At 39.1% G+C, this 26,447-nt stretch overlaps 1 protein-coding gene across 1 annotated transcript; it reads left to right on the forward strand.

Annotated features, from left to right (window-relative positions):
* Positions 1 to 1,106: 1,106 nt before the first annotated feature.
* On the forward strand, positions 1,107 to 26,216 carry SLC40A1 (solute carrier family 40 member 1). Its single transcript, XM_060152467.1, has 8 exons — positions 1,107 to 1,453; positions 1,944 to 2,011; positions 7,654 to 7,813; positions 10,050 to 10,165; positions 15,585 to 15,711; positions 21,976 to 22,218; positions 23,024 to 23,677; positions 24,831 to 26,216. The coding sequence occupies exons 1-8, from the start codon at positions 1,411 to 1,413 to the stop codon at positions 25,142 to 25,144; spliced, it is 1,725 nt and encodes a 574-aa protein (XP_060008450.1). The 5' UTR covers positions 1,107 to 1,410; the 3' UTR covers positions 25,145 to 26,216.
* Positions 26,217 to 26,447: the final 231 nt, after the last annotated feature.

Genomic DNA, 26,447 nt, shown 5'->3' on the forward strand with positions numbered 1-26,447 from the left:
AGGGGGCTATAGGGACTCCAGGGGTTCCGGCACAGAGGTGGTAGGGGTGGAGGTGGAAGAGTCAAGGAAGGTTCAAGTCTGGTGTTCTTCAGAGTCATTCACTGGCCCCTCCAGGAGGCCACCGAATGGCTTTATCTGGACAGGGACACAACTGGGATAACCGGTATTCCTGGTAACTGCCTGTGCTATACTAAGCCACTTGGAGGAGAGGTGGGGAAGGGACGCGTGGGTGCGGGCGAGGGCCAGAGGGCGCTGAGAGAGAAGGAAGGTTGGTAAAGGAAACGCTTGGGCTGCTTCCTCCTGGTTGCATCTTCAGGAAGGATTTGGAGACCCTAGCTCTGGGCTAGAGCTGGGTGCCTGAGTCGCTGCGGGACTTAACCTTTCCAAGGCTCCGTTTACTCCTCTGAAGAGGGCTGTACTCTGATCTTTGCGCCCCTTCCTGCCCTTTGATTCTAGCTCTTTGAGGGAAGCCCCGCTATGCAGTCCTGGGAAGAAAAGACATTCTCTGCCGCAGGCGGGCCGGAATGGGAAGGCCAGGAAAGCGGCCACTGTGACACGGATTATATTTATTTAGATACCTATATTAAAAATGATTTTCGTTAACAAAACAAAAAAAAGGATGTTCCTCCACCCCCAAGCCTGGGCTGGTGCTTTGCACGACGACCGTTGGCGGCCGCTCTCTCCCCGACTAGCCAGGCAGCTGGTGCAAAGAAGCGCGGCTCGGCCCCGGCCTTGCCGCTCGCCTCTCCCCGCCGCCCCGCCGGCTGGGCGCGCGGTCCTGCCCTTCCCGGCCGCCCGACCTCCCCGATCTTTTCTCGCGGCCTCCCGGAGGGCGGAAAACCCGGCGAGCAGAGTTCGTCCGGCGACGGTCCCCGCAGGCTCGCGGGTTGCTCGCGGCCAGTCGGACGCTTGCGCCGCGGGCGGGCGGCGACTCCTGGCAAGGGCGTGGAGGGCGGCAGGGCCCCTGGCCTCGCGCTGCGGGGACGCCCAGATGGCCCTGAGAGGGAGGGGCGGCCCGAGCGGCGGCGGCCGGAGCTCCGCCCCAGGCCTCGTATAAGGGCCGGCCTGAGCCGGGCCCGCGGCGGCGGCGGTGGCGGCAGCACAAACAGGGCACCCGACGCAGCTCGGTCGGCCTGTTGAGCCTTCCCACCCGCTTCCATAAGGCTTTGCCTTTCCAACTTCAGCTACAGTGTTGGCTAAGTTTGGAAGGAAGACCAAAAGAAGACCCCCGGGCCGTTTTCCTTTTGTTTTTTTGTGTTTTTTTGGTATAGTCGTCGTCGGAGGCTTTTTGCACAGAGCTGTTGTGTTTTCAACGGTGCTCTCTTCAGTTCCTTGCACTCCTCTTAACAAGCACCTAAGCAGGAGCGGCAGCCGTAGCAGCAGAAGAGCAAGCGGGGGGCGCCTGGTGTCATGACCAGGGCAAGAGAGCAAAACCGCCTGGGAAGATGCTGTGGTGAGTGGACCGAACGCATGTGGTAGAAACAGGTTGCGCAGTGGAGACCTGCACCTCCACGCAGGTTTTGGAGGAATGTGGCTCAGCTGTTAACCAGTGTGATTAGTAGCTCGTTCGACTCATATTTTGTTGGGGGTTAAGGAAGAAAGGCATTTCAAGGTATGGGGAAAGGGGCGTGCACACAGGCAAGGATGGAGAAGTAGACTGGGTAGTTTGGATTATCTTGTCAAAAATAAAATGGAGTTAAAGAATGTTGAAACAAGAGCTTTTTTCACTGTATGTGAAGTTATGCAGTTATTGACCAAGAGGTCGTGCTGAATTTTTCATCGACCCATCAATTTCTAGGTGACTTGATGAAATGTACATGGTTTGCCCCACAGAGTAGTTTTTAATAATTATGTTTAATAAGGACAAATGAGTAAGCATTCCAATCTCAGCTCACTCAAGTGACTAAATACGCTTTTTATCTGCCTACTGTGTGTCTTTGCAGGATCCTTAGCAAACTACCTGATCTCTGCAAAATTCCTTCTCTACCTTGGTCATTCTCTATCTACATGGGTAAGTGAAAATCTACAGTAATTCTTACAACATGCTTGCACAATTTCTTGTTGCCTCTCATTTGGGCCAGTTGTATTAAGCCATCTTGCAGTTTTGTCATGCAGCTAAAGAAATAAATCAACCAAACATACATGCTCTAACAAAAAAGTTATTTTCACCAAAGATATTTTCCCATAGGTGTTAGTAAATGCTATTAATTATTGAGCTATCATACTTTATGTAGACTGGCAGCTATCCAAAAACAGGATTAACAAGGACAGGACTATTTGCATTGTTTGTAAATTGTGTTTTGCATTACAAGGGTTAATAAATGGTAATATCTGCTACTAAGAATGGATGGATGTCTCACGGACCTTCTATTTTTTCACATTTTAAGATATTTCTCTGTTTTCTTCTTTTGTTAAAATTATAAGTTCCAGCCTACTGCGCTATGAAAATACAGTAGAATAGGGGAGTGACTGAGTTAGGCTAAAAATAGCATTCTAAGGTTAATTTAAATATAATTGACCCCAAGAACAAATATCTGAGTGGTGTAAATTCTGGTCTTTTAAAATGTTATCTGTAGCTAGATATGTGTGGGACATCTCAGTCTATCTTAAAAACCATCATCCAACGAAAATCAGCAACTGACTCATAAGTCTTCTGACTTCTTCCATGGTCTTGGAAGAGTCCCAGTGTTTCTGTGGGCCTGGATTCCTCCATCAACACTCCTCAACCCAAAAGAATAATCCCCAAGGGATGCTAGATGTGTATTTAATTAATGATGATTAGAATCTTTTAAATTAAACAATTGGTCTTACTGTTTAAAAGCAATAAACCTGTGTAAATTCTATTCATGCCTCATGTATGATATTTAATTTAAAAGAACCGTAAGTAAGGGGAAAGAATTTTGAGAGTAAATTTTGTGAATGTTATTTTCTTTTTAAACTGGAAACTTCTTTTGGATCGTTCTTAAGACATGAATGCAAACTATTGTATGAGGAAATCTGTACCCATGCCCTTGGGAAATTATTAAGCTAAGTTATCAGCTCTTTAAGAAATAGCAGTTCAAAGATGGCTTTTTTAGAAAGGCCAGCTTCTTTCTCCCCAGAGGCTTAGACAGGGATGACTCTGAAAATACATGTAAACAAGGTGGACTTGGCGTGAGTTTCATTTCCAATAACTGATGATTCTGAATAGAAATTGAGTGAAACTACCCCTAATTAATTTAAATCCAATTAAATTGTTCTTCCAATTTAATTCAGTAAGTATTAAGTATTTTTAAAAACCCAGTAAGTGATGGAGATAGTATCTGAAATTCTCACCTTGTGGTCTGGACCTATCTCTTAGGGGAAGAAGGTGCCTAACTTCCAAACACTGATTAAGTTTAAGGTTTATGCGACCTTTCGTTATTAGGTTGGCAGGTAAGATTTGCCAAAGGAGTGGAACTGTGGTTGTTCCAGGAGGATCTTTTTTGTCATGAATGGAAAACACAAGAAAAGTGACAGATGCTTACTCCAGTCTTACAGTAAATTGAGCAAAAGGAGTTCTTGTGGGAAACTTGGATTAAAACAAAACAAAACAAAACACAGCAATTGTAGTCGTGTAAGTTGTAGTGGATTTTCACTTATTGTGGAGGAGTGTAAAAGAGGACTGCTCTCTAATTCAATCTTTTGAGTTTTGTCTCCTGTTTGACACTTTGCCTGATTTTATTACAACAAAAGATGTCTGCTTATTTATTATATATGTATATACATACATGTGCATGCCTATCTAGGCATTACCCTACTGACTCTGCCGAGTCATGGTTTCCTATACACTTGAGTATAGAGGTGTTAGGGTAGAAGGTTATATTGCATTAGGTTTGTGTGAGGTTGAATACTTTTTATTTCTGACTTCATTTCTTTCTGCCAGTGGATCAATATATTTTACTCTATACTACTGGAATACAAAGTATGGTAAGAAGTGGATCCTGTCATCAAGGAGCTTATAATATAATTCAGGTTGGGCTTTAAAAAAATATACCTAATTACAAAAGAATAACTAACAGTGTAAGGCAGTGAAAAAGCGTGGCCAGTGCTGATATCTTCTGCATTATGCTATGGACCGTCTCCATTTATACGCCATATGTCTGCATGGTGCCCGATCTTACTTCCTTGGGTTTCTCTCATAGGTCTTTAACTACTTCATGCAAAATGCCACCTTCCTGCCCCACCCTACTGCATTTTTCCTCATAGCATTTATACCACCTGACCTATTCTAGATTTTTGGTCTCTGTTCACTGGGATGCAAGCAGCATGAAAGCATGAATCTTGATTTTTGCGCACTGCTGAATCTCTAGTGCCTGCAGTATTGCTGAGTACATAGTAGCCTCTCAAAAAGTATTCAGTGCATTAATGACTGTGATCATTCATTCACAGACATTCATTTGGCCTTTGGCTCTCAGTGCACTGGAGGTAGATGAACATGTAAACAAATCTTCAAAGTATGATGAGAGCTTGTGGGTGGGCAGGAAATGGATGTTAGGAAGGAACGGCTGGGTGGGCCTGAGATTGCACTTAGTCAACCTTTACAGAGAGTTTACCTGATTCTTGGGCTTTGTGAGTGTAGAGTCTGTTACTTCTTAAAGCCTAAACCCTTTGGAAATTGGGGCAAGTGGAGCAGTTTTTGTTTATTTGTTTTTTAATTAATTTATTTTATTTTTGGCTGCACTGGGTCTTTGTTGCTGTGCACGGGCTTTCTCTAGTTGCGGCGAGGGGGGGCTACTCTTTGTAGCGATGCTCAGGCTTCTCATTGCAGTGGCTTCTCTTGTTGCAGAACACAGGCTCTAGGTGCGCAGGCTTCAGTAGTTGTGGCACGTGGACTCAGTAGTAGTGGCTTGTGGGAACACAGGCTTAGTTGCTCTGTGGCATGTGGGATCTTCCCGGACCAGGACTCAAACCTCTGTCCCCTGCATTGGCAGTTGGATTCTTAACCACTGAGCCAGCAGGGAAGTCCCAAGTGGAGCAGTTTTATTCCTGTCCATCAAGGAGGAGGCATGCCATACAGGGCATAAGCAAGAGAGAAAACTTTCATTTCGTAGCACTTGTTTCAAGTCCTGCTTTAAAGCGAAAAAATAAAACAACAAAGAAAGAAAGAAGCACCTACTGTATAGCACAGGGAACTATATTCAATATCCTGTGATAAACCATAATGGAAAAGAATATGGAAAAGAGCACATAACTGAATCACTTTGCTGTACACCAGAAACCAACACAACATTGTAAATCAATTATACTTCAATAAAAATAAATTTTTTTCAAAAAGGAAGAAGCAATAGTAGTGGGATAATATTTCTTATTCTTTATGTTAAGAAAGAGGAAATTCACTCAGGGAGGCAGCCTATCATTTGAGGCATTCATATGTTTTTGTCTTTTCAGAGGAATAGAGATTAGGATAAAGTACCTCCCCTCACCTCATGCCATTTTATTCTAATCAAATCTAAATTTGTTTCTCATGTTAAAGATTAAGAAAATAGCTTAATTTGTTATTCTTACTGACATTTTTTTTTTTTTTTTGCGGTACGCGGGCCTCTCACTGTTGTGGCCTCTCCCGTTGCGGAGCACAGGCTCCGGACGCACAGGCTCAGCGGCCATGGCTCACGGGCCTAGCCGCTCTGTGGCATGTGGGATCTTCCCGGACCGGGGCACGAACCCTTGTCCCCTGCATCGGCAGGCAGACTGTCAACCACTGCGCCACCAGGGAAGCCCCAATTCTTATTGACATTTTTATCTTAATGTGTAAACTTGTCTTTTTATTGGTTACAAATTGTATGTGTATATATATTTTTAGTCATTTAGTACAAGGGTATTTGAAATGGAATTCCAACGTAAATGGAAAAGATTTCTATTTTCAAAGCAAACTTTCAAAAGCTGTCCCAGAAATATGAAGTATGGTACTGATTAAGCGTCAGACTTCTTGAACATTCATGGAGCAAATCTAATGTAGCAGAACAATATAGTTCATAAATAAGTCTCATTCTGTACTCATTTACAGCCGGGATCCACTGCATATCCACTCCTTTGTTGATTCCACAGTTATTTGTTGTGTTTCTACTCTGGGCTGTGCACTGTGCTGAGGGTTGAGAGTGCAGAAGGTTCTAGAGCTCACATTCCAGACCATCGAGTGAGAATCAGTCTTTCAAGCATGGTATTTCCACTGGCTTCCAGTGTCTGTTTTAACGTTTACTTGGCCATGTTCACCCTCTCCCTCAAGGCCCTAATCTTATGTTAATTTTAAATTGTGGTTCTAAACAATGTTCATAATCCTCTACACCAAAGTTTCTGTACCTTGGCACTATTGACATCTTGGGTTGGATAATTTTTTGTTGTGGGGGACTGTAGATGCCAGTAGCAAATCTATCCTCGCAGATGGGACAACCCAAAATAGCGCCAGACATTGCTTAGTGATCCCTAGAGGGTAAAATCACCCCCCACTTGAGAAATACTGGTGTACATGAAGTTTATTGTAAATGATTGCTACGGAATATGCGCATCAGTTTAACTTTGGATGCATAAGATTGTTGTCTTGCCTTTATTAAATGCTTAAAAGCATTTGCCATACTAGGATAATACTTTGCTCCTTACGCATTAAATTTGTCAGGAGGATGTTAAGAGACGTTGGAAGGAACTAGGAGTGTAGTACTTCTTCCAATCCATAAGGAGCCTAGCCTGGGAATTCAGTTTCCTGTAGTGATTTCTTAGGGATCGGTTATGATAGAACATTGTTGTCCTGTTTTAGGTTAACCTAACAAGTCAGGGATGGAGCCTAAAAGCTCATAACAAGGTCCATTATGGATTTCTTACACATTAATTTGCCTGACTCATTTAAAAGCTTCTGTTATTCCACATTTTGCAGCAATGAATTCCAAAATTCCCTGTATACTCTGGAGTGAAGAAATAGTTTTTTTCCCCTTTCAAAACTCGTCTGTGTTGAAAATAACTACTGTGTCGAAAATAACTAAATAACTACTTATGTGTTGATTTCTAACATCTTCATTCATATGGTGCCAGAATTTGCGCATATTAACTTCATCTTTCTGATTGTTCTGCTGTTTTATGACTTTGAAATTTATTTATGAAAATAGAACATAGATTTTAGAATGTTAGAGATAAAAGAAACTTGAGAGGTCATATAGTCCATTCTTACCATTTTACAAATTGGGAAACTGGCTCTTTCTTGACATTCAAGGCATAACTGATATTTGTAAACTATACTTGTTTCATTCTGGTTCAATAGCAAACTCCTTTATGCCTTTCAAATCAGGATAGGTAAATCCCAGGCCTGGCTAGAAACCTGATACAAAAAGGAACAGGTTTTATCTCAAAAAAACCTCCTTGGGCTTGGAAACTGTATTTTTTTCTAGAATGATAGGGAGTACGTTTGTTTCATTAACATCATGCTTTTTTCGGGTTTACTTAGTATCTGGGCAAGAATATTTTCCATTGTGCCAGGACAAACAGTTTTAACACCTGACTACGTTCAATCCATAGAGGAATTGTTGACTTTGAGAATCTCATAATGTAGCCGGAAAGTGCCCTTTTGTTAAGGAAGCAACTTCTTGAGTATAATTGACTAGCAATGTACAACGTTTTATCAGAACCTTTTATCTTCTCTTATTCAAGGGGGATCGGATGTGGCACTTTGCAGTGTCTGTGTTTCTGGTAGAGCTCTATGGAAACAGCCTTCTCTTGACTGCAGTCTACGGGCTGGTGGTGGCAGGGTCTGTTCTGGTCCTAGGAGCCATCATTGGTGATTGGGTGGATAAGAATGCCAGGCTTAAAGGTGAGTGGTGTTATAAAAGCCTTTGTGTTTGTGGGACTAGTGCCTGAGCTAGAGAGAAACCTCTGTGACTAACCCACTTTGCGTCTGCAGCCGCCACCTGAGTGATGTGGTGCTCAGTGGCAGCACCTCTGCATGGAGGGTCCTGGGGCTCCTGCCCAAAGGTGGGATGCCAGGATACTGAGTTTATAGATTTTGTGGGGTATCTTTTTTGGCTGTTCGTAAATTACAAATGTTAATGATTAACACTGTGGCACTTTTCTGCGAACGATGTTAAACATTAAGAGTTTACCTAACTCTGGCATCCTTTAACCATGACTTGCACTGGAGTTCGTTTAATGTGACGTTCCTGGGACAGCTTTAACATCTATCCTCTGGGTTACTGTGTTTTATATAGGCAAGTATGTAGGGGAAGTGAAAACAATGGATTCAGAAAAGAATACCTGAGTCTGGATCACAGAGAGCTGAATTATACATTTTTGAAGAAAAAAGAAGACGTGATAATATATTAACATTTATTTCTAGAGCATTAATACTGAAATCATTAAGTATTGTATAGGAAAGAGAGAAAGTGAATGAACAGTTTAATTATTCAGAATATAAGGGCAATTTGTATAATAATTCAGGGCAAAAGTTTCCTTAGTTCCTCAGTTGATAATGCTAAGACCTGGCCATGTCTATCCTAGACACTGGGGAGAGACTGAGGTATCTGTTTCTTTCAGTGCGGGATAACTGCCCCCGGATAGAGAGCAACTGGATTATCATATTCCAGGACTTGATGCTATTAGTAAAATGGCCAAGATGGACATTTTTCTATTTTGAGACTCGATAGACCAAAACACATATAGAAAAAGGTTTTGTATCCTGGAAAAACAATTTCTACTTCTTTACATCATTATACATAGGAACGTGGGAATGTTACACATAGAGACCTTTAACCTTATGACTGTTGAGCACTGAAATTGTAGTTTAGGATAGAATGTTGAGTTGGATGAAGAAGAGTGTGGTGGGATAGCAATCTTGCACTTATCCTATGTAATCAACTCATGGGACAACCTCCATGAAAATCTTCTTTGATGTCTCTAGGCTGAGTTAACCAGAGACACTTTTTTTTCCTGCACTCCCATGAAGCTTTGTTAATACCTCTGCTATTGCACTTATGCTCTTATAAGTATCCTTTCACATGTCTACCTTTCCTCTGGTCTGTGGGGTCCTGAAAGCCAAGAACCTCATTCAGTTGATATTTAATAGCCTTGTGCAATGAATGAATGAGTTATATGTTGGGATTTTATTTCAAATTAATTTCAGAAAGCAGTTTGTTTTGTCTCAAGGCTTTGATATAATGGTCCCAGCCAGAATGAGCTTTACTGTCCTTAAAGGCAAGAGCTGTAATTATACCTTACATATACAACCCTCTGTATTTTTCAAAGTGCTTTCAAAGTATTTTATTTGAGCATCAAAATGACCCCGTAAAGTAAGGAAGGCAGGTATGTATTATATCCTCGCCTTATAGACACAGACATAAGAGATATTAAGTATTCTTCCCTAGGTCATCTTCCCTCGTGAGTGGCAGAGAAAAGACTACAAGGTGTCCTTACCTGGTATCCTAACCTGTCCTTACGCCAGCTCTTTATCTACATGGGTGCCTCAGTCTCAGAAAGTTGGCATTTTCTGTGAGAAAAGGTGTAGTTTAGAATTTCATAACAATGCAAATAACTTTAGTAAAAGGAACACACTGCTGCTTTATTCTTGGCAATTTTTTTATATGTCCTTCCTATTTATCCATATGATCTTACCAAGTTCAGCCTGCCTTCTAGGAGGTTATGGATTCCATGACCTCTTACTTAACCTCCTCCATAAGCTCCTGCATGTTCTTATTTTTGCCTAAGCTACAAAGCCCTGAAAGGTGGATCTTGTTTATGTAGTTAATATAGTTCTGTTTATGACAGTAAACTTTAAAGTGAATAAACTGTGAAAATGAAAATGTGGTCATTATGAATGGCTTCAACTAACAGGAAAAATGAGGGGTAGTTCTTTATTCTGTCTGCAAGTTTTACTGGTCTGATGTGGTATGCTGGGCCCTACTGGAAATAGTTGAGGCAGAATTTACTTCAGGAATATTTTTATTTCTTGTAGTAATTTGCATATGTATGAATACAGTAGAACAGTGATGTATGGATAAAAACATCTCCTTTGAGATGTTTTGGTGTATGAACACTTTGTTTCTCTCTCTGTATAGTGGCCCAGACTTCACTGGTGATCCAGAATGTTTCGGTCATCCTGTGTGGACTCATCCTGATGATGGTTTTCTTACATAAAAAAGACCTTCTGACCATGTACCATGGATGGGTTCTTGTAAGTTTCCAACAAGATTCTTGATGGTAGAAAATTGAATGTCTGTTAGTGGTAAAAGATGAAAACTCTTTGAGGGAGTGTCTTTTCACAAATAGGGCCTGTTAATTTTTTTTTTTAATAACTGTATATTTACAAATTTAAAGATACCAGAAATACATGGAAGTCAGAGAAAAAAACAGCATGGAAATTAGAACATGTTCAGAATGGAAAGATAATTTTTAAAATTTAAACATAGCGTGTCAAAACCAGTAGGATACTTCTTTTTTTTTTGTAATATTTGAAGATAATTTTATTAGTAGTATTACTAAAGAACAGTGATATTTTCAGTCTGTAGTCAAAGTATTTCCTTCCGCTTTGTTGAATGATTATTGTGTGTAAGTTGTATTAGATGCATTTGAATGATAGAAAAATGATTCAAGTGTGGATCCTGTAGGGAGATTAGATGTGACACATAATAACTATGATACATGGTAGCATGATTAAGTGCCTTCAAGAAAAATGGAGTTCTGGGTTGGCCATTTAGGTGGGCCTTGAAAATAGGATGTTATTCTCCCAAGATTTCATTATGAAATATTTCAAACATTCAGCAAAGTTAGAAGAATTCTCCACTGAACACCCATATACGTACCACTTAGTTTCTACTTCTGCCATTTTATTATACTTGCTTTATCGTATATTTATCCATTGGCACATCCATCTTCCCATCAATCCCTCTTCGTTTTTAAAATTTATTTTTGGAATGATGGACTGGCATTCATAAAGGCATGAAAATAGGGGAAGCACAGTTTCTCTGAGTGATGGATGTATGCAACACACAGAGAAGGTTTGAAAAGTGTAGGAAGGAGAGTTTCTATTGTCAGACTGAACTTGGACTTTATATACATTATGAAAATAATATTGTGCTATAGACCAAGTTTTTCTATGAGAGTGCATGTTTGTTTTTGTAATATAAGAAATTATGAAAATAGTATTACATTTTTCATTTTTTAAATGCAGTTTCTCAGAAACATGTTCATGTGTAAAATAGAGCATGGAATGCAGTGTAAAGACAATGTGCTGCATTTGATTTAAAACTGATATACAGAATTTGGTAATGCAGGGAACAGATTACATAATTGACTTAATGCAACTAGTAGACATTTATAAGATGTTTAGATTTTTGCTTGGTTCTTTTTTTTTTTTCTAACAGCAGGTTCTTATTAGTTATCCATTTTATACATATTAGTGTATACATGTCAATCCCAATCTCCCAATTCATCATACCACAACCACCAACCCCTGCCGCCACCGCTTTCCCTCCTTGGTGTCCACATTTGTTCTCTACATCTGTGTCTCAATTTCCGCCCTGCAGACTGGTTCATCTGTACCATTTTCTAGGTTCCACATATCTGTATTAATATATGATATTTGTTTTTCTCTTTCTGACTTACTTCACTCTGTATGACAGTCTCTAGATTCATCCATGTCTCTACAAATGACCCAATTTCATTCCTTTTTATGGCTAATATTCCATTGTATATATGTACCACATCTTCTTTATCCATTCATTTGTCGATGGGCATTTAAGTTGCTTCCATGACCTGGCTATTGTAAATAGTGCTGCAATGCACTATTTGATTTATGGTTTTCTCTGGGTATATGCCCAGTAGTGGGATTGCTGGGTCATACGGCAATTCTGTTTTTAGTTTTCTAAGGAACCTCCATACTGCTCTCCAAAGTGGCTGTATCAATTTACATTCCCACCAACAGTGCAAGAGGGTTCCCTTTTCTCCACACCCTCTCCAGCATTTGTTGTTTGTAGATTTTCTGATGATGCCCATTCTAACTGGTGTGAGGTGATACCTCATTGTATTTTTTTTTCTGTACGCGGGGCTCTCACTGTTGTGGCCTCTCCCGTTGCGGAGCACAGGCTCCGGACGCGCAGGCTCAGTGACCATGGCTCACAGGCCCAGCTGCTCCGCGGCAGTGGGATCTTCCTGGACCGGGGCACGACCCCGTGTCCCCTGCATTGGCAGGCGGACTCTCAACCACTGCGCCACCAGGGAAGCCCCTCATTGTAGTTTTGATTTGCATTTCTCTAATAATTAGTGATGTTGAGCAGCTTTTCATGTGCTTCTTGGCCATCTGTATGTCTTCTTTGGAGAAATGTCTATTTAGGTGTTCTGCCCATTTTTGGATTGGGTTGTTTGTTTCTTTAATGTTAAGCTGCATGAGCTGTTTATATATTTTGGAGATTAATCCTTTGTCCGTTTGCAAATATTTTCTCCCATTCTGAGGGTTGTCTTTTTGTGTTGTTTGTAGTTTCCTTTGCTTTGCAAAAGCTTGTAAGTTTCATTAGGTCCCATTTGTTTATTTTTGTTTTTATTTCCATTACTCTGGGAGGTGGATCAAAAAAGATCTTGCTGTGATTTATGTCAAAGAGTGTTCTTCCTAAGTTTTCCTCTAAGAGTTTTATAGTGTCTGGTCTTACATTTAGGTCTCTAATGCATTTTGAGTTTATTTTTGTGTATGGTGTTAGGGAGTGTTCTAATTTCATTCTTTTACATGTAGCTGTCCAGTTTTCCCAGCACCACTTATTGAAGAGACTATCTTTTCTTCATTGTATATCCTTGCCTCCTTTGTCATAGATTAGTTGACCATAGGTACGTGGGTTTATCTCTGGGCTTTCTATCTTGTTCCATTGATCTATATTTCTGTTTTTGTGCTGGTACCGTATTGTCTTGATTACTGTAGCTTTGTAGTATAGTCTGAAGTCAGGGAATCTGATTCCTCCAGCTCCATTTTTTTCCCTCAAGACCTCTTTGGCTATTTGGGGTCTTTTGTGTCTCCATACAAATTTTAAGATTTTTTGTTCTAGTTCTGTAAAAAATGCCACTGGTAATTTGATAGGGATTGCATTGAATCTGTAGATTGCTTTGGGTAGTGTAGTCATTTTCACAGTATTGATTCTTCCAATCCAAGAACATGGAATATCTCTCCATCTGTTGGTATCATCTTTAATTTCTTTCATCAGTGTCTTATAGGTTTCTGCATACAGGTCTTTTGTCTCCCTAGGTAGGTTTATTCCTAGGTATTTTATTCTTTTTTTTGCAATGGTAAATGGGAGTGTTTCCTTAATTTTCCTCTCAGATTTTTCATCATTAGTGTATAGGAATGCAAGAGATTTCTGCACATTAATTTTGTATCCTGCAACTTTACCAAATTCATTGATTAGCTCTAGAAGTTTTCTGTTAGCATCTTTAGGATTCTCTATGTATAGTATCATGTCATCTGCAAACAGTGACAGTTTTACTTCTTTTCCAATTTGTATTCCTTTTATTTCTTTTTCTTCTCTTATTGCCGTGACTAGGACTTTCAAAACTATGTTGAATAATAGTGGTGAGGGTGGACATCCTTGTCTTGTTCCTGTTCTTAGAGGAAATGCTTTCAGTTTTTCACCATTGAGATTCATGTTTGCTGTGGGTTTGCCGTATATGGCCTTTGTTATGTTGAGGTAGGTTCCCTCTATGCCCACTTTCTGGAGAGTTTTTATCATAAATGGGTGTTGAATTTTGTCAAAAGCTTTTTCTGCATCTATTGAGATGTTCATATGGTTTTTCTTCTTCAATTTGTTAATATGGTGTATCACATTGATTGATTTGCATATATTGAAGAATCCTTGCATCCCTGGGATAAATCCTACTTGATCATGGTGTATGATCCTTTTATTGTGTTGTTGGATTCTGTTTGTTAGTATTTTGTTGAGGAGTTTTGAATCTATATTCATCAGTGATATTGGTCTGTAATTTTCTTTTTTTGTAGTATCTTTGTCTGGTTTTGGTATCAGGGTGATGGTGGCCTCAGAGAATGAGTTTGGGAGTGTTCCTTCCTCGGCAATGTTTTGGAAGAGTTTGAGAAGGATAGGTGTTAGCTCGTCTCTAAATGTTTGATAGAATTCACCTGTGAAGCCATCTGGTCCTGGATTTTGTTTGTTAGAAGATTTTTATTCACAGTTTCAATTTCATTACTTGTGATTGGTCTGTTCATATTTTCTATTTCTTCCTGGTTCAGTCTTGGAAGTTTATACCTTTCTAAGAATTAGGGCCTGTTAATTTTTATCTTTGTGTCTATTTTAATATCCCCTACCATTTTTGTCTTGTTTTGTCTTTTGGCCCTTAACAGGCTTTCATTAAGTATTGTTTGAATTTAAATTTCATTCTATTGGTTGTTTTCGTGTTTGTTTTGTTTTATTTTTTTATTTATTTTTGGCTGCATTGGGTCTTTGTTGCTGTGTGCGGGCTTTCTCTAGTTGCGGAGAGCGGGGGCTACTCTTTGTTGTGGTGCGTGGGCTTCTCATTGCGGTGGCTTCTCTTGTTGTGGAGTACAGGCTCTAGAGCGCAGGCTCAGTAGTTGTGGCGCATGGGCTTAGTTGCTCTGCGGCATGTGGGATCTTTCCGGACTAGAGCTTGAACCCATGTCCCCTGCATTGGCAGGCAGTTTCTTAACCACTGAACCACCAGGGAAGCCCCTTCCTGTTTGTTTTTTAATGGCAGTTCTAAGAGTTTATTACATAAATCAGTTGCTAGTTTTAAGCTCAGTAGTATTGGGAAGCCCCTTCCTGTTTGTTTTTTAATGGCAGTTCTGAGAGTTTATTACATAAATCAGTTGCTAGTTTTAAGCTCAGTAGTATTAACCTGTAATTTTTTCACACCATTTAAGAAATGGTATATATATATGTATATAAATCAGTCATGATTGTGTTCTCCTAATAATAAGTGGTATTTCTGTTTGAGGACGTGGACTGGATAACTTCCCACACTCTGATTTCATGACAGCTTGATGGAAAAGAGGAGAGAGATGGGTGTAGTGGAAAGCAGTGAATTTGATGTTCCTATTTAATCTGCTTAGGTATATTTGGATTGATATTGTAGAGTTTCAAAGCCAGGTAGGACAAGAAATATTCTAGTCTATTGCCTTCATTTTGTTGATGAAAAAAGTAAGACAAAGTGATGTTAGCTGATTGCCCATTGTCATGCAACTGGAAAGTGTCAGAACTCTGATTTAAATTCAAGTCTTCTCACTTCCCCGTCACTGTTTTTTCCAAAGGACATATTTGTGGGGAAAATTAAAAACCACCCCTATGTTAACACTTTATGATAACTATGTGACATAAATGTGCATATGACTATTAAAATTTTTTGTATTATGCGTACCACACATGATACAGATTAGAAAGACATTATGCCCTTTAACTTGACAACTGGTGTTTATTGTTTCATGTGTACAAAGTAGAATGATTTCTTATGATTTTATGAAATGAAATTAAAATAAAAATTTTATTATTATGTTACCAAAGACCATTTTAAACTATATTGTACAGTGAGGTAGGTACAGTATGGTAAAACTGACATTTTAATAATTTTTTCCTGTAATTCCTTAGACTTCATGCTATATCCTGATCATCACTATTGCAAATATTGCAAACCTGGCCAGTACTGCTACTGCAATCACAATCCAAAGGGATTGGATTGTTGTTGTTGCAGGAAACGACAGAAGCAAACTAGCAGGTAATTTGCTTTTCTCTTTCTACCAAATGGGTTTTATCAGGATTCACTTTAAATCAGTGGTAGTAAATGAAGCTTAAGCCTTTTTCTCCGAGTACTTTTTAAGAATAATAAATTGAAGTCATAGTCTTTTTCTTACAACATTATCTGTCTCAGTGCAAAGATTTACCTCACTGTTATGAAGCTAATTTATAGGATAGTGACCTTCTCTTTTATTCTATGCAAACCTGAAATAGAAGAACATTTCTTTTGAGCTCTTTCTTTGAAATTCTGTTAACTGTTTCTAAATGTTTTCTTAATACTTAGAACAGTGAAAATCTGACTTGTGATTTTAACAGTCATACTGTGGATATTATTACCCGTACTTACTGGTTATTCTATGGATATTGTGTTTATCCAAACAAATGGAAACAACTTAATTCTAGGAGAGACTCTAGAAGTGAATTCCTTCAACTTTAAAGCCATAATTGGTAACTTTTATTACATTATGTGTGGTGTTATGTAACTGCTATTATGAATACTAAAGAAATACAGGATAGAACATGGGTTTTTAAAAAGCTTGCATCTTAGTTGTCCATTGGAAACATATACAAGAGGAGCAAAGAAAGTCTGAAGAGTGCTTACAAAGCAACACGTCAATTACCTCAAGATTACTTGGGCTCAGAATGACCTACCTCACTCGATATTCCCCACCTGCCCCCCAGTACAGCACCCAGACACAACTTGGATTGAAATTACACAGAGTAAAGGAGGAAGGCTACACCTATCTACCGATCAGGTCAGCTGAGTCAACTCTGCTGGTCATTGAGATAATGGGTATCACAAACACATTTCCCAACCATCCTGACTGACAAGGAAACCATTCCTGATGACTTCAGTGGCTTATCAGGACACAGAGGCAAGATTGAGTACGGGGGTCAGCAAGCAACTTTGTTTGACTAGACACGTGGTTTCAAAAAAAAAAAAAACGGTAGAAAGGAGGTTGAGAGAAAGGGTACAAAATCTGTGGAAGGTCTAAATGAAGAAAATGAAGGATTTGCTTAAAAGTCATCACTTTGTGGTAGCAGTAATAATACTGCTCCAGATAGAAATACCACAGTGATTTTAGAGGATGGTGAGTGTGGAAGATGAATTTATTAACACATGTGAGTCTGGATTGCAGGAAATTCTGTCTGGAGCTAAAGTAGTGATTCTCACTGATTTTTCTTCCTGTGATCATTTACTAATAGGAAATAATTCCATCTCTCTTTTTTGTCACGTGGAATTAAAAGATAAGACTTTGTCCTTTTTTTTTTTTTTTTGGTGTTTTTCCCTGTTATTTACTTTCTCTTTTAGTGTGCAATTTTACAGATGTAATACATGTCCATGTTTTAAAATTCAAAGGGCACAAAAAAGGTATATTTTGAAAACAGATCACATATATATCTGTTGAAATGTATTTGGGGAAAAAAGTGGCTTTTAAGATGATTTTCTTTCTCACATAACTTTCTGCGATCTTTCTGACTACAAAGTGATATTCCAGAAAAATAACAAAAATATGACTGGCCATTTCTCAGCTGTCCTTCTTTATTTGAGGAATTATTGCAGAGTGGAAAAATCCAGGCTAACCAGTCTATTTTCTAACCTTCTGGAGTTTCTCAAATTTAAGAAAGGAAGTAAGCTGCCTGTTGAACTCTTGTCCACTGCGAATTAGCTTAGGAAGCGGTGCTGTTTCAAATCCAGCCCCTAGAACGGGTCAGTAGCCTAATGAAGGAAAGCCTCCATGTTGTTTTTCCTCAGGTTTTGACCTCCATGTTTGTTTTAAAATTAATTAAAAACCATGCTTCAAAACAGGAAACAGAAACTTCTTCCATCCCGAGGGTCAGCAAGGCTCTAACCATGGGTTTTTGGTACCATTCCTGTTAGAAGGCAGAGTTACAGAACAGAAAAAAAGGAGGAGGGTAAAGGAAAAGTAGAAGAGAAATTTTTGAGGTTGCCAGCAAAGACTGTTAGAAACCAAGCAGGAGACGGGGCAGGGTGTGCGTTGTGAGGTGGGGGGGGGGGGGCGGGGAGGGGTGATGGGGGAGGGGTGTGCCCATAAAGAGGGAAGGTTGTGAGCTGGATGCTAATTGCTCCCATTTCCTCATCCCAATGTTTCTTGATTTCAGAGTAGTTTTTAAAATTGGAAGTTGTATCACCGAGGGTAAAGAACAAGAGAAATTTTCCCTGGAAGGTTGAAAAGTTTTATAACTCCAGTGGCATCAGGTCAAAATATAGCTGTTACCATCTAATTTAGACAGCTCCAGGAAAGATGTTCGTTTCCCACATGAATACTGTTAATTAATCTGTTAACTAATTTGTCTAGGTACTTGATTTAGTGTTTTATTAAAACATTCTTTGGAGCCATGACCCTTAACCTGTCAAACCTTTCTGAAACTCATTTCCTTTGCCTGAGTTTTTATTCCATCTGTTGTTTTATTTTCTTCTTCATTTCCTTTGTTAATCACTTTTTATTAATAGCTTCTGAGGTTTTTCTTGTCCACCATTCTAATGAAACATATACTGGTTGGCTTGATCAAGTACGACAGATAACTTTCTTGTTTGAACTCTATTGACTGAAAATTGATTTCATATTTGAGGTAGACAAACCTGCTAGCTACTATTTGCTCAGCAAATCTGTTTTTTATTATTATTCTCTGAGATGTAATATACCTTTTATAATAGTAAGTAGTTACTGAATGTCATGCTCTGTGCCACAGCTGTAGCTGAAAACAGTTAAATTGGAATTAAATGAGCACAGATTTGTGTGTTTGCGTAAGAATAAATACAAACCTGCAAAAAGAATATGTTTACACATTCAGAGGACCAATTCTTCTCTAGGCTGTTAACAGTAAAATGATTGGGTCTTTTTCAAAATTATTATTTCATTCATTCTGCTTCAGAAAAATAAAATCTGTTTTCTGACACTACATTACATCTAAACATTATTAGCTTCCTGAGATAGAAATTTCTAAATTCTAAATAAAAGATAGAAATTTGTGGCATTAGGAAGCTTCATGAGCACTTGAAAATGGAGGTAGTGAAAGATTAACAAATCATTTTAACTAAATTTTGTTTTTGTTCTGGGGCCTTCAGATCCAAGAGTATATTTTCATTAGTACTTGATTTTTGGATTCAGATTATTGAGTTATTTGGATCAATTCTACACTTCCCTGTTAGGAACTTATTAGTAGGGGCAGATGGAAGTTAATGAGGCCATGGCAAAAAATGGCTGTGTGTAAGATCAATGAAAACCGCCTTTGCCTCTCAAGCGAAAGGTGAAATATGTCAAAGTTCTCCTGTTATCATATAAGCATTCTGCACACATAGGACTAATTGGAAGGCAGTTGAGGACCAGGAAGAACTAGAGAAAGAATAATGGCAGTTTTCTATTAATGTACTTATTAGTCACATACTGCTTTTCCCTTAAAGCGCCCCACATGATTGATGAGGACTTGTCTCAATAATTTTCACTCTACTCCGTGAGATAGAGAATGAGAAAGTAGGTTATTTTCTTGACTTCCTCTCCTTTATTCATCTTGTCCTCTACTCTGACTCAGCTACATTCCCATGGTCATACCCTAGACCTTGGTATCACCATTAAACCCTCCCTTTTCATAATCTCAATCTCCAGCATCCAAGACTTGAACTGTACCTCCTGTCTTTCCAGCTCACTCCTCCTGGTACCCCAGCCATGCTCCAACCTGGTTGGCATCTACAAGCCATTAATTCCACTACCTTTTTACTGCTCATGACCTTTCTTGTCTCTCCTCCTTACCCAGCTTAAATTCCAAGGTCAGTTGTTCCACCCATTTGAATGCCTCCTAGTGTATACCCTCAGCTCACTTGGCCTCCTCTCCTTTTGTCACTTTCCTTTCATAAGACCCTGCTTAAATCCAGCTCTCCACAGTAGCACATGGCTGGTAAAAAACGTACAACTTTGCTGTCTCCTAAAGCTCATGACCATTGGGTTCAAGTTGGCCCTCTCATGCTGCCAGATGATCATACTATTTTCTTTGGTCCCTTCCTTCTCCCACTTTCCTAAAGGACTATTTCTCACTTTCTCCTTTCTCCTCATACATTCAGTACCTCCTCTCCCATCCTCACTTTCACTGATGACGTTGCTTTGTATTCTACTGAGAAAATGGAAAAATGAGGAGAGAACTTTCGTGTGCTCCCGCCTTCACATCACTCTTCCTACTTGTACCTGAGACCGTTTACGTGACCTACACCGTTGAATTGCTTGCGTTCCTAAGAACAGCTCTGCCACTTGTGCAGTAGATTCAGATTCCATCCCTTCTCATCTACTGTATCATTTGCATCAGCATATAAACATGCTATAACTTTTCTCATCTTAAAAATCCCTGTCTTTACCCCTCTGTCACCCCATTTCGTTGTCCTTCTTTTGAACAAAACTTAACAAAAATATCTTTGCTCACTCTTTCCAATTTCTTTCCTTGGTCAGGGCCTTGCTTTCCATAATGCCAGGGGGGCAACATTCACATTGTGAATCCAGGGGGTGCCACTCACTTAAAATATAATAGAAATGGTGTCCCCTGGAGTTGGCACCAATCTCTTAAACCAACTTCAATCAGGCATTTGCCCTTACTGCTCCACCAGAACTATTCTTTTTGAGGTCCTCAGTACTTCCATGTGACCTATCTAGAGCTGATTGTCAGTGCTCATCTTCGTTGGCTTACCAGCGTCACTTACCAGTTGATTATTCCCCTCTCTTTGAAACACTCTTACTCTTGGCTTCTAGGACACCCTGCTCTCCTGTTTTTTCTCCTCTTTTGCTGATTCCTCCTCATCTTCCTGACCTCTGAACATTGGCATGCCCAGGACTCAGTCCTCAGACCTTGTCTCTTCTCATCTACCCTCACTCCCCTGGTGATCTCATCCGGTGTCATTGCTTCAAAACTCAAGCTGCCGATGACTCCCAAATCTGGCACATGCTTCTTCCCTAGACCCCAGACCTATATGACCAACTGTCTGCTTGACGGGGCCTCTAGAGATGTATCAACATCTCTAGAACCAGATGCTTATTCTTTTGTCCAAAACCTGATTCTTCCGGAGTCTTGTCTTTCTCAGTAAGTGGAAACTCTGTCCTTCCAATAGTTGCTCAGGGTAAAACCTTTAATACTTCTCCTTCTGTCACATAGCATACCTAATCTGTTTTCAAGCCTTCTTGATTCTGCTTTAAAGTACATCCAGTATCTACTTCTCCACTTCCATTGATAGTGTCCTGCTCCATGCCACGTCATCTCCTGCCTGTCTCCCTGCCTCTGTGCTTGTCTACATCCCCCCCACACACACACACTTACTTTACACTGTTTTCTCATCACAGCAGCCAAAATAAACCTTTAAAAATATGTCCCGTGATACCACCTCTCTGTACCTTAACTTCCAAAGGCTTCCTGAGTCATTCAGTGTAAAAACTGAAGTTTGAGTAACAGACTAAGACCTTACATGATTGGGCCAATCTTCTCTCCTCTCTGACCGCATCTCTTCCTATCCTCTCCCTTCCTCACTCTGCTCCAGCCCTACTGGCCTCCTCGCTGTTCCTCTGGGCAAACTCCTCCTGCCCCAGGACTTTTGCACTTCCCTTGGTCTGGAATCGTCTTTTCCCTGATATCCGGATGACTCACTCTTTTGCCTCCTGCTGCTTCACGCCTCTGCTGTGATGCTCTCTTTTTTTCAGTGAGTTCTTCCCTGACCTTGCCATATATAAAACTGAAATTTCCCCCTTCCCCTGAGCACTCTCTATGCCCTTTTTTTCTGCTTTATTTTTCACTACAATATTTCATGAACATCTGACATGCTCTGTATTTACATGCTTGTTGATTTATTATTTTTGTTTTCCCTTGGGAGTGTAAACTTCATGAAGACAGGGAAGGATATTCTTCATTTTTTGCTATGGTGCCGGAATGGTGCCTAGCTCATAATAGGCATTTAATAAATGCTTGTTGAAATAAATGAATGTAGAGTTACTATCGAATTCATTTCTTAAAAGCTGATGTCAGGCGCATTTATATAATCCCAAGGGAATCACGATTTTTGAGGCAAATTTAATATGACTTGATCCAAACAACAAATGATTTTCTAACAAAATGGTTTGCTTGCAGAATGCTTTTAGAAGTTTACATCTTAGGAGTCTATACTCTTAGTTTATGAGTTGTATTATGTAAGTGGGCAGTCTCTCTTTGATAGATTTGCACACTTATCTGCCTCTTTCGCCTACCTCTGTAGATATGAATGCTACAATACGAAGGATTGACCAGTTAACCAACATCTTGGCCCCCATGGCTGTAGGCCAGATTATGACATTTGGCTCCCCAGTCATTGGCTGTGGTTTCATTTCGGGATGGAATTTGGTATCCATGTGTGTGGAGTACTTTCTGCTCTGGAAAGTTTATCAGAAAACCCCTGCTCTAGCTGTGAAAGCTGCTCCTAAAGAGGAAACTGAGTTGAAACAGCTGAATGTATACAAAGGTAAACTCAACAAAATGTTTAATCCCTTTATTCTTATTTTCAGACCTTAAACATTGGTTAAGGCCGAAATAATTTTGAATTTATATCAGGTTTAGTTGCCACTGAAGGCCTGCATGAAGTTAAATATATCAATGTGGTAGTAAGTCAGAACCCAGGCTCTTGACGGTCCAAGGAGCAACTCTGGGTTGAACCTCAAGGAGTTGGAATGGGACCCCTGACCCTTTTCCTTAACAGGAACAGCAGACACAGAGGGGCAATTCATTGAGGGAGGGCTGGGCAAAATTGAGCCATAGGAATGGGAAGAACAGTGGGAGAAAGAGAACAAGAGAATTCCTAGGAGTCTATAAAGAAGGGAGTTAACACGCCATTTGTAAGACAGTGGAAGGGAGTGAGGACATGAGGTGGGCATTTTTCAAGAAGAGAAGAGGAAGTTGGTCTTCTGAACAAATGTAATCTTAAAAGGGTCCCAGAAAATAAGATTCTGTGTTTCCCCAGACAATTATTATATGTTATCTGATCTGTTTTCCTGCTGTTTGGTGGGATTATAATTTCTGAGAGAGAGGGGAAGAGAGGAGGGGAGAAGTATCAATAGTATTTTGTTTCTTTAACATAAATACTTGGAGATTGTTCCTCGGCTGGAATTCTTAGATGAGTAAAAGAAAATACATTTTATATTGTAGTAGCCAAGGGTATCCAAGGGTGATACCCTCCACGGGTGAGGGAGAGGGGAGAAGAAAAAATACGAAGATAGTTGGCTTTTTCCCCCATGTCCCCTCCCTCAAATAATAATGTCTTTTATTAACAGAAACTGAGCCAAAATCCCTGGAGGGAACTCATCTAATGGGTGAGAAAGACCCTGACATCCATGAACTTGAACATGAGCAAGAGCTAAGTTGTGCCTCCCAGATGGCTGAGCCCTTCCGCACCTTCCGAGATGGATGGGTCTCCTATTACAACCAGCCGGTGTTCCTGGCAGGCATGGGTCTTGCTTTCCTCTATATGACTGTCCTGGGCTTTGATTGCATCACTACAGGGTACGCCTACACTCAGGGGCTGAGCGGGTCCATCCTCAGTATTTTGATGGGGGCGTCAGCCGTAACTGGAATAATGGGAACTGTGGCTTTTACATGGCTACGTCACAAATATGGCCTGGTTCGGACTGGTCTGATCTCAGGATTTGCACAGCTTTCCTGTTTGATCTTGTGTGTGATCTCCGTGTTCATGCCTGGAAGCCCCTTGGACTTGTCTGTTTCTCCTTTTGAAGATATCCGTTCTAGGTTCATTCAAACAGAACCACTTTCAATTACACCTACAAAAATATCTGAAATCATCTCTACAACTGATATGCACATGTCAAACGGATCTGATCCTGCTAACATTGTCCCAGAGATGAGTCCTAAATCTGTGCCTATAATCTCTGTCAGTCTGCTGTTTGCAGGCGTCATTGCTGCTAGAATCGGTAAGAAATCTCTTTTTGTATATTAATGAACTAAAGTGTCTTTTTGCAGTGTGGTTTCAGATAATTCAACAGTAAGTGGTCTAAAATATTCCCTGAGTGTTAATTTAAGCAAGATCCACTATTTATCCTTATGTATAATCCAGTCACTTATTATGAAATTTTTATTTTATAGTTTAAAAAATCTATATTTGTGTGTGTGTGTATGTATGTATACCTTCTTAAAACATGGTTAGGCCTTGAAAATTTTTACTAAATGGATATCTTACTCTTTTAATGTAGTTTACTTAATTTTTCAAAAGATATTATCAATAATAATTATACTTTTAGTAATTTAGAGTCTTTATATTGCTATAACTTTACCAAAAGGACTGTAATTTAACAAATATGTCAATGGGACAAGGTAAAAAAAAGGGGTTGGGGTTTAAATTAAAAGAAAAATAAGACAGTAGTTAGGGGAAAAAAAATCCTTCAAAGGTCTTCTCTAGCTGACATTTGTTTATTGTGTACTTTGCCAAACAAACGGATTTTATAGCTCTGGAAGGAAACATAATGTAAAGACCTCTTACAAAGTAAAATTTAAGGAATCATTAATAGAGTACTGATGAATTATCTCTGCCTGAAATCGTTCTTGAAATGAAACCATATTTATCCTGTGATACAAAGCAGTTCATTAATTTATCAAAGACATTAATATTTAAGCAAGACAGCTTTATTGTAGGGGCTTTAGAACCCAAACAGTAAATGTATTAATGGTTTAAAGTTTCCTTACACTTCAACGATAACAATATATTAGGTCTACTCATTTTAAACTTTAAAAATACTAGTAATTTTAATAGGATTTATTATGTCTCTGATTTCAGAGTTTTGCTTTCACAGTATGAATAATCACAGAAAAACAGAATTAAGAAGTTTGTATTTTAGACTTATTTTTGTCTTGTGGCTGTAAAAACAATTTCTTGAAACAATTTAACTCAGTGTTTATTAATGAAAAATAATTCTCTAAGGCTAGGCTATGATAAATATACATATGGTGACTTGAAGGTAATAGGGTTAAGTATGTATTTTGCACATGTCAACAGATTTTTAATCTGTAAATCTGAAATGTACAGCTATAAGTTAAAATTAAGTCTCTAAAAACTATCTTTTATTATAGGTCTTTGGTCCTTTGATTTAACTGTGACACAGTTGCTGCAAGAAAATGTAGTCGAATCTGAGAGAGGCATTATAAATGGTGTACAGAACTCCATGAACTATCTTCTTGATCTTCTGCATTTCATCATGGTCATCCTGGCTCCAAATCCTGAAGCTTTTGGCTTGCTCGTATTGATTTCAGTCTCTTTTGTGGCAATGGGCCACATCATGTATTTCCGATTTGCCCAGAAAAGTCTGGGCTCCCAACTTTTTGTCTGTGGTCATAGTGATAAAGAAGTTACAGATGCAAATCAAACTAATACATCGGATGTGTAAGACAGTTTAACTGTTGCTATCCCTGTTACTAGGTTATGTAGAGCACATGTGCCTATTTTGTACTTCAGAATTCCAATAAATGGCTCGGTGTCTCTCTCTGGTTTTACCACAGCTATACCTTGAGGGCTAAAAGCTAGTTAGGAAACTTGAGCCAGCAGAAATGAGCTGGTTAATTTCCCTTATATTTAAGGGTGGAAAAAAAAATAGAGAAAGGAAAACTCAGTTTAAATATGGAAACTAAAATAGTAACACTGATTTTCCCTATTTCTCATGAGTAGGTAAAATTTTATATAAAAGAGTGATTAGTCATGTGAATTAAGTTATTCTTTGGCAGATTTTTATTATCTGTACTAGAATTCAGGTATGTCAGTTTTCCCTAACACTCTTGTTCAAGTCTAGCTAATTTACTTTTTTAAAAAATCTTATTCTCAGTTATATTATAAAAACAAATTCTCTTCCAAGTTTGAAGATTAAAATTTGATAACCAGTGTTATCCTTATTGATCCGATTGATGTTAAGGGATTTACCTCTATGTGGAAAAATGAAATACTTAACTAGAATTCTCTAATAGGGTTTATGGTTTAACTTTAGAGACCACCTTTGTATTTTTCTTATCAGCTAGGGCAAAATATTGTATTAAGCATATGTAACACTTCATAAAATGGCTATTGTGTAAGCTGAAGATAGAAGCAAAGCTGTAGAGTAGATTTATAACACAGTGAATGCATGAGGACTTCAAACATGCCAGTGGTTCGGCCATAGAAACTAGAAGTTAAAAGTCACACGAAGGGCAAGTTCTGGATTTAACTCACGTTGCTATCCTTAATGATCTCTGTCGTGGAATATGAGGGAATTAGCCTTCAGCCTGGCAAGTTAAATGTAGAAAGCAAGCCCAAACTTGGAAAGGTTTTGTTTTATAAATCATTTGATTTACTTTTAACATGCTTGGTAGAGCATTTTTACTTTTACTCTTTTGTACCCAGGAGTTATTTTTACCTAGTTGTAGAGCAAGACTGTTCATAAATGTATCCCTTTCAAACATCTTTGAGAAAAATGGAGGAAAAAAAAAACCCTTTTGTATATATATTTTACAAGTAAAAACTGTTTTACAAGTCATTTTGCAACATGCCAGTACCAGTGGGGTACTTTGCCTTAACTGTTCATGCACTTTCATGGAGACTGCAATATGTTGCTCTGAGCACTTTCTTTATCCTTGAGGTTTAATCTTTTTCTCCTTTCTATAGTATGACATAATGATTTGCTATGTTGTAAAATCTTTGTAAAATATTTCTGTATAAAAACA

This window comes from Lagenorhynchus albirostris, chromosome 6 (genome assembly GCF_949774975.1).
Source record: "Lagenorhynchus albirostris chromosome 6, mLagAlb1.1, whole genome shotgun sequence".
In the NCBI taxonomy this organism is placed as follows: Eukaryota; Metazoa; Chordata; class Mammalia; order Artiodactyla; family Delphinidae; genus Lagenorhynchus; species Lagenorhynchus albirostris.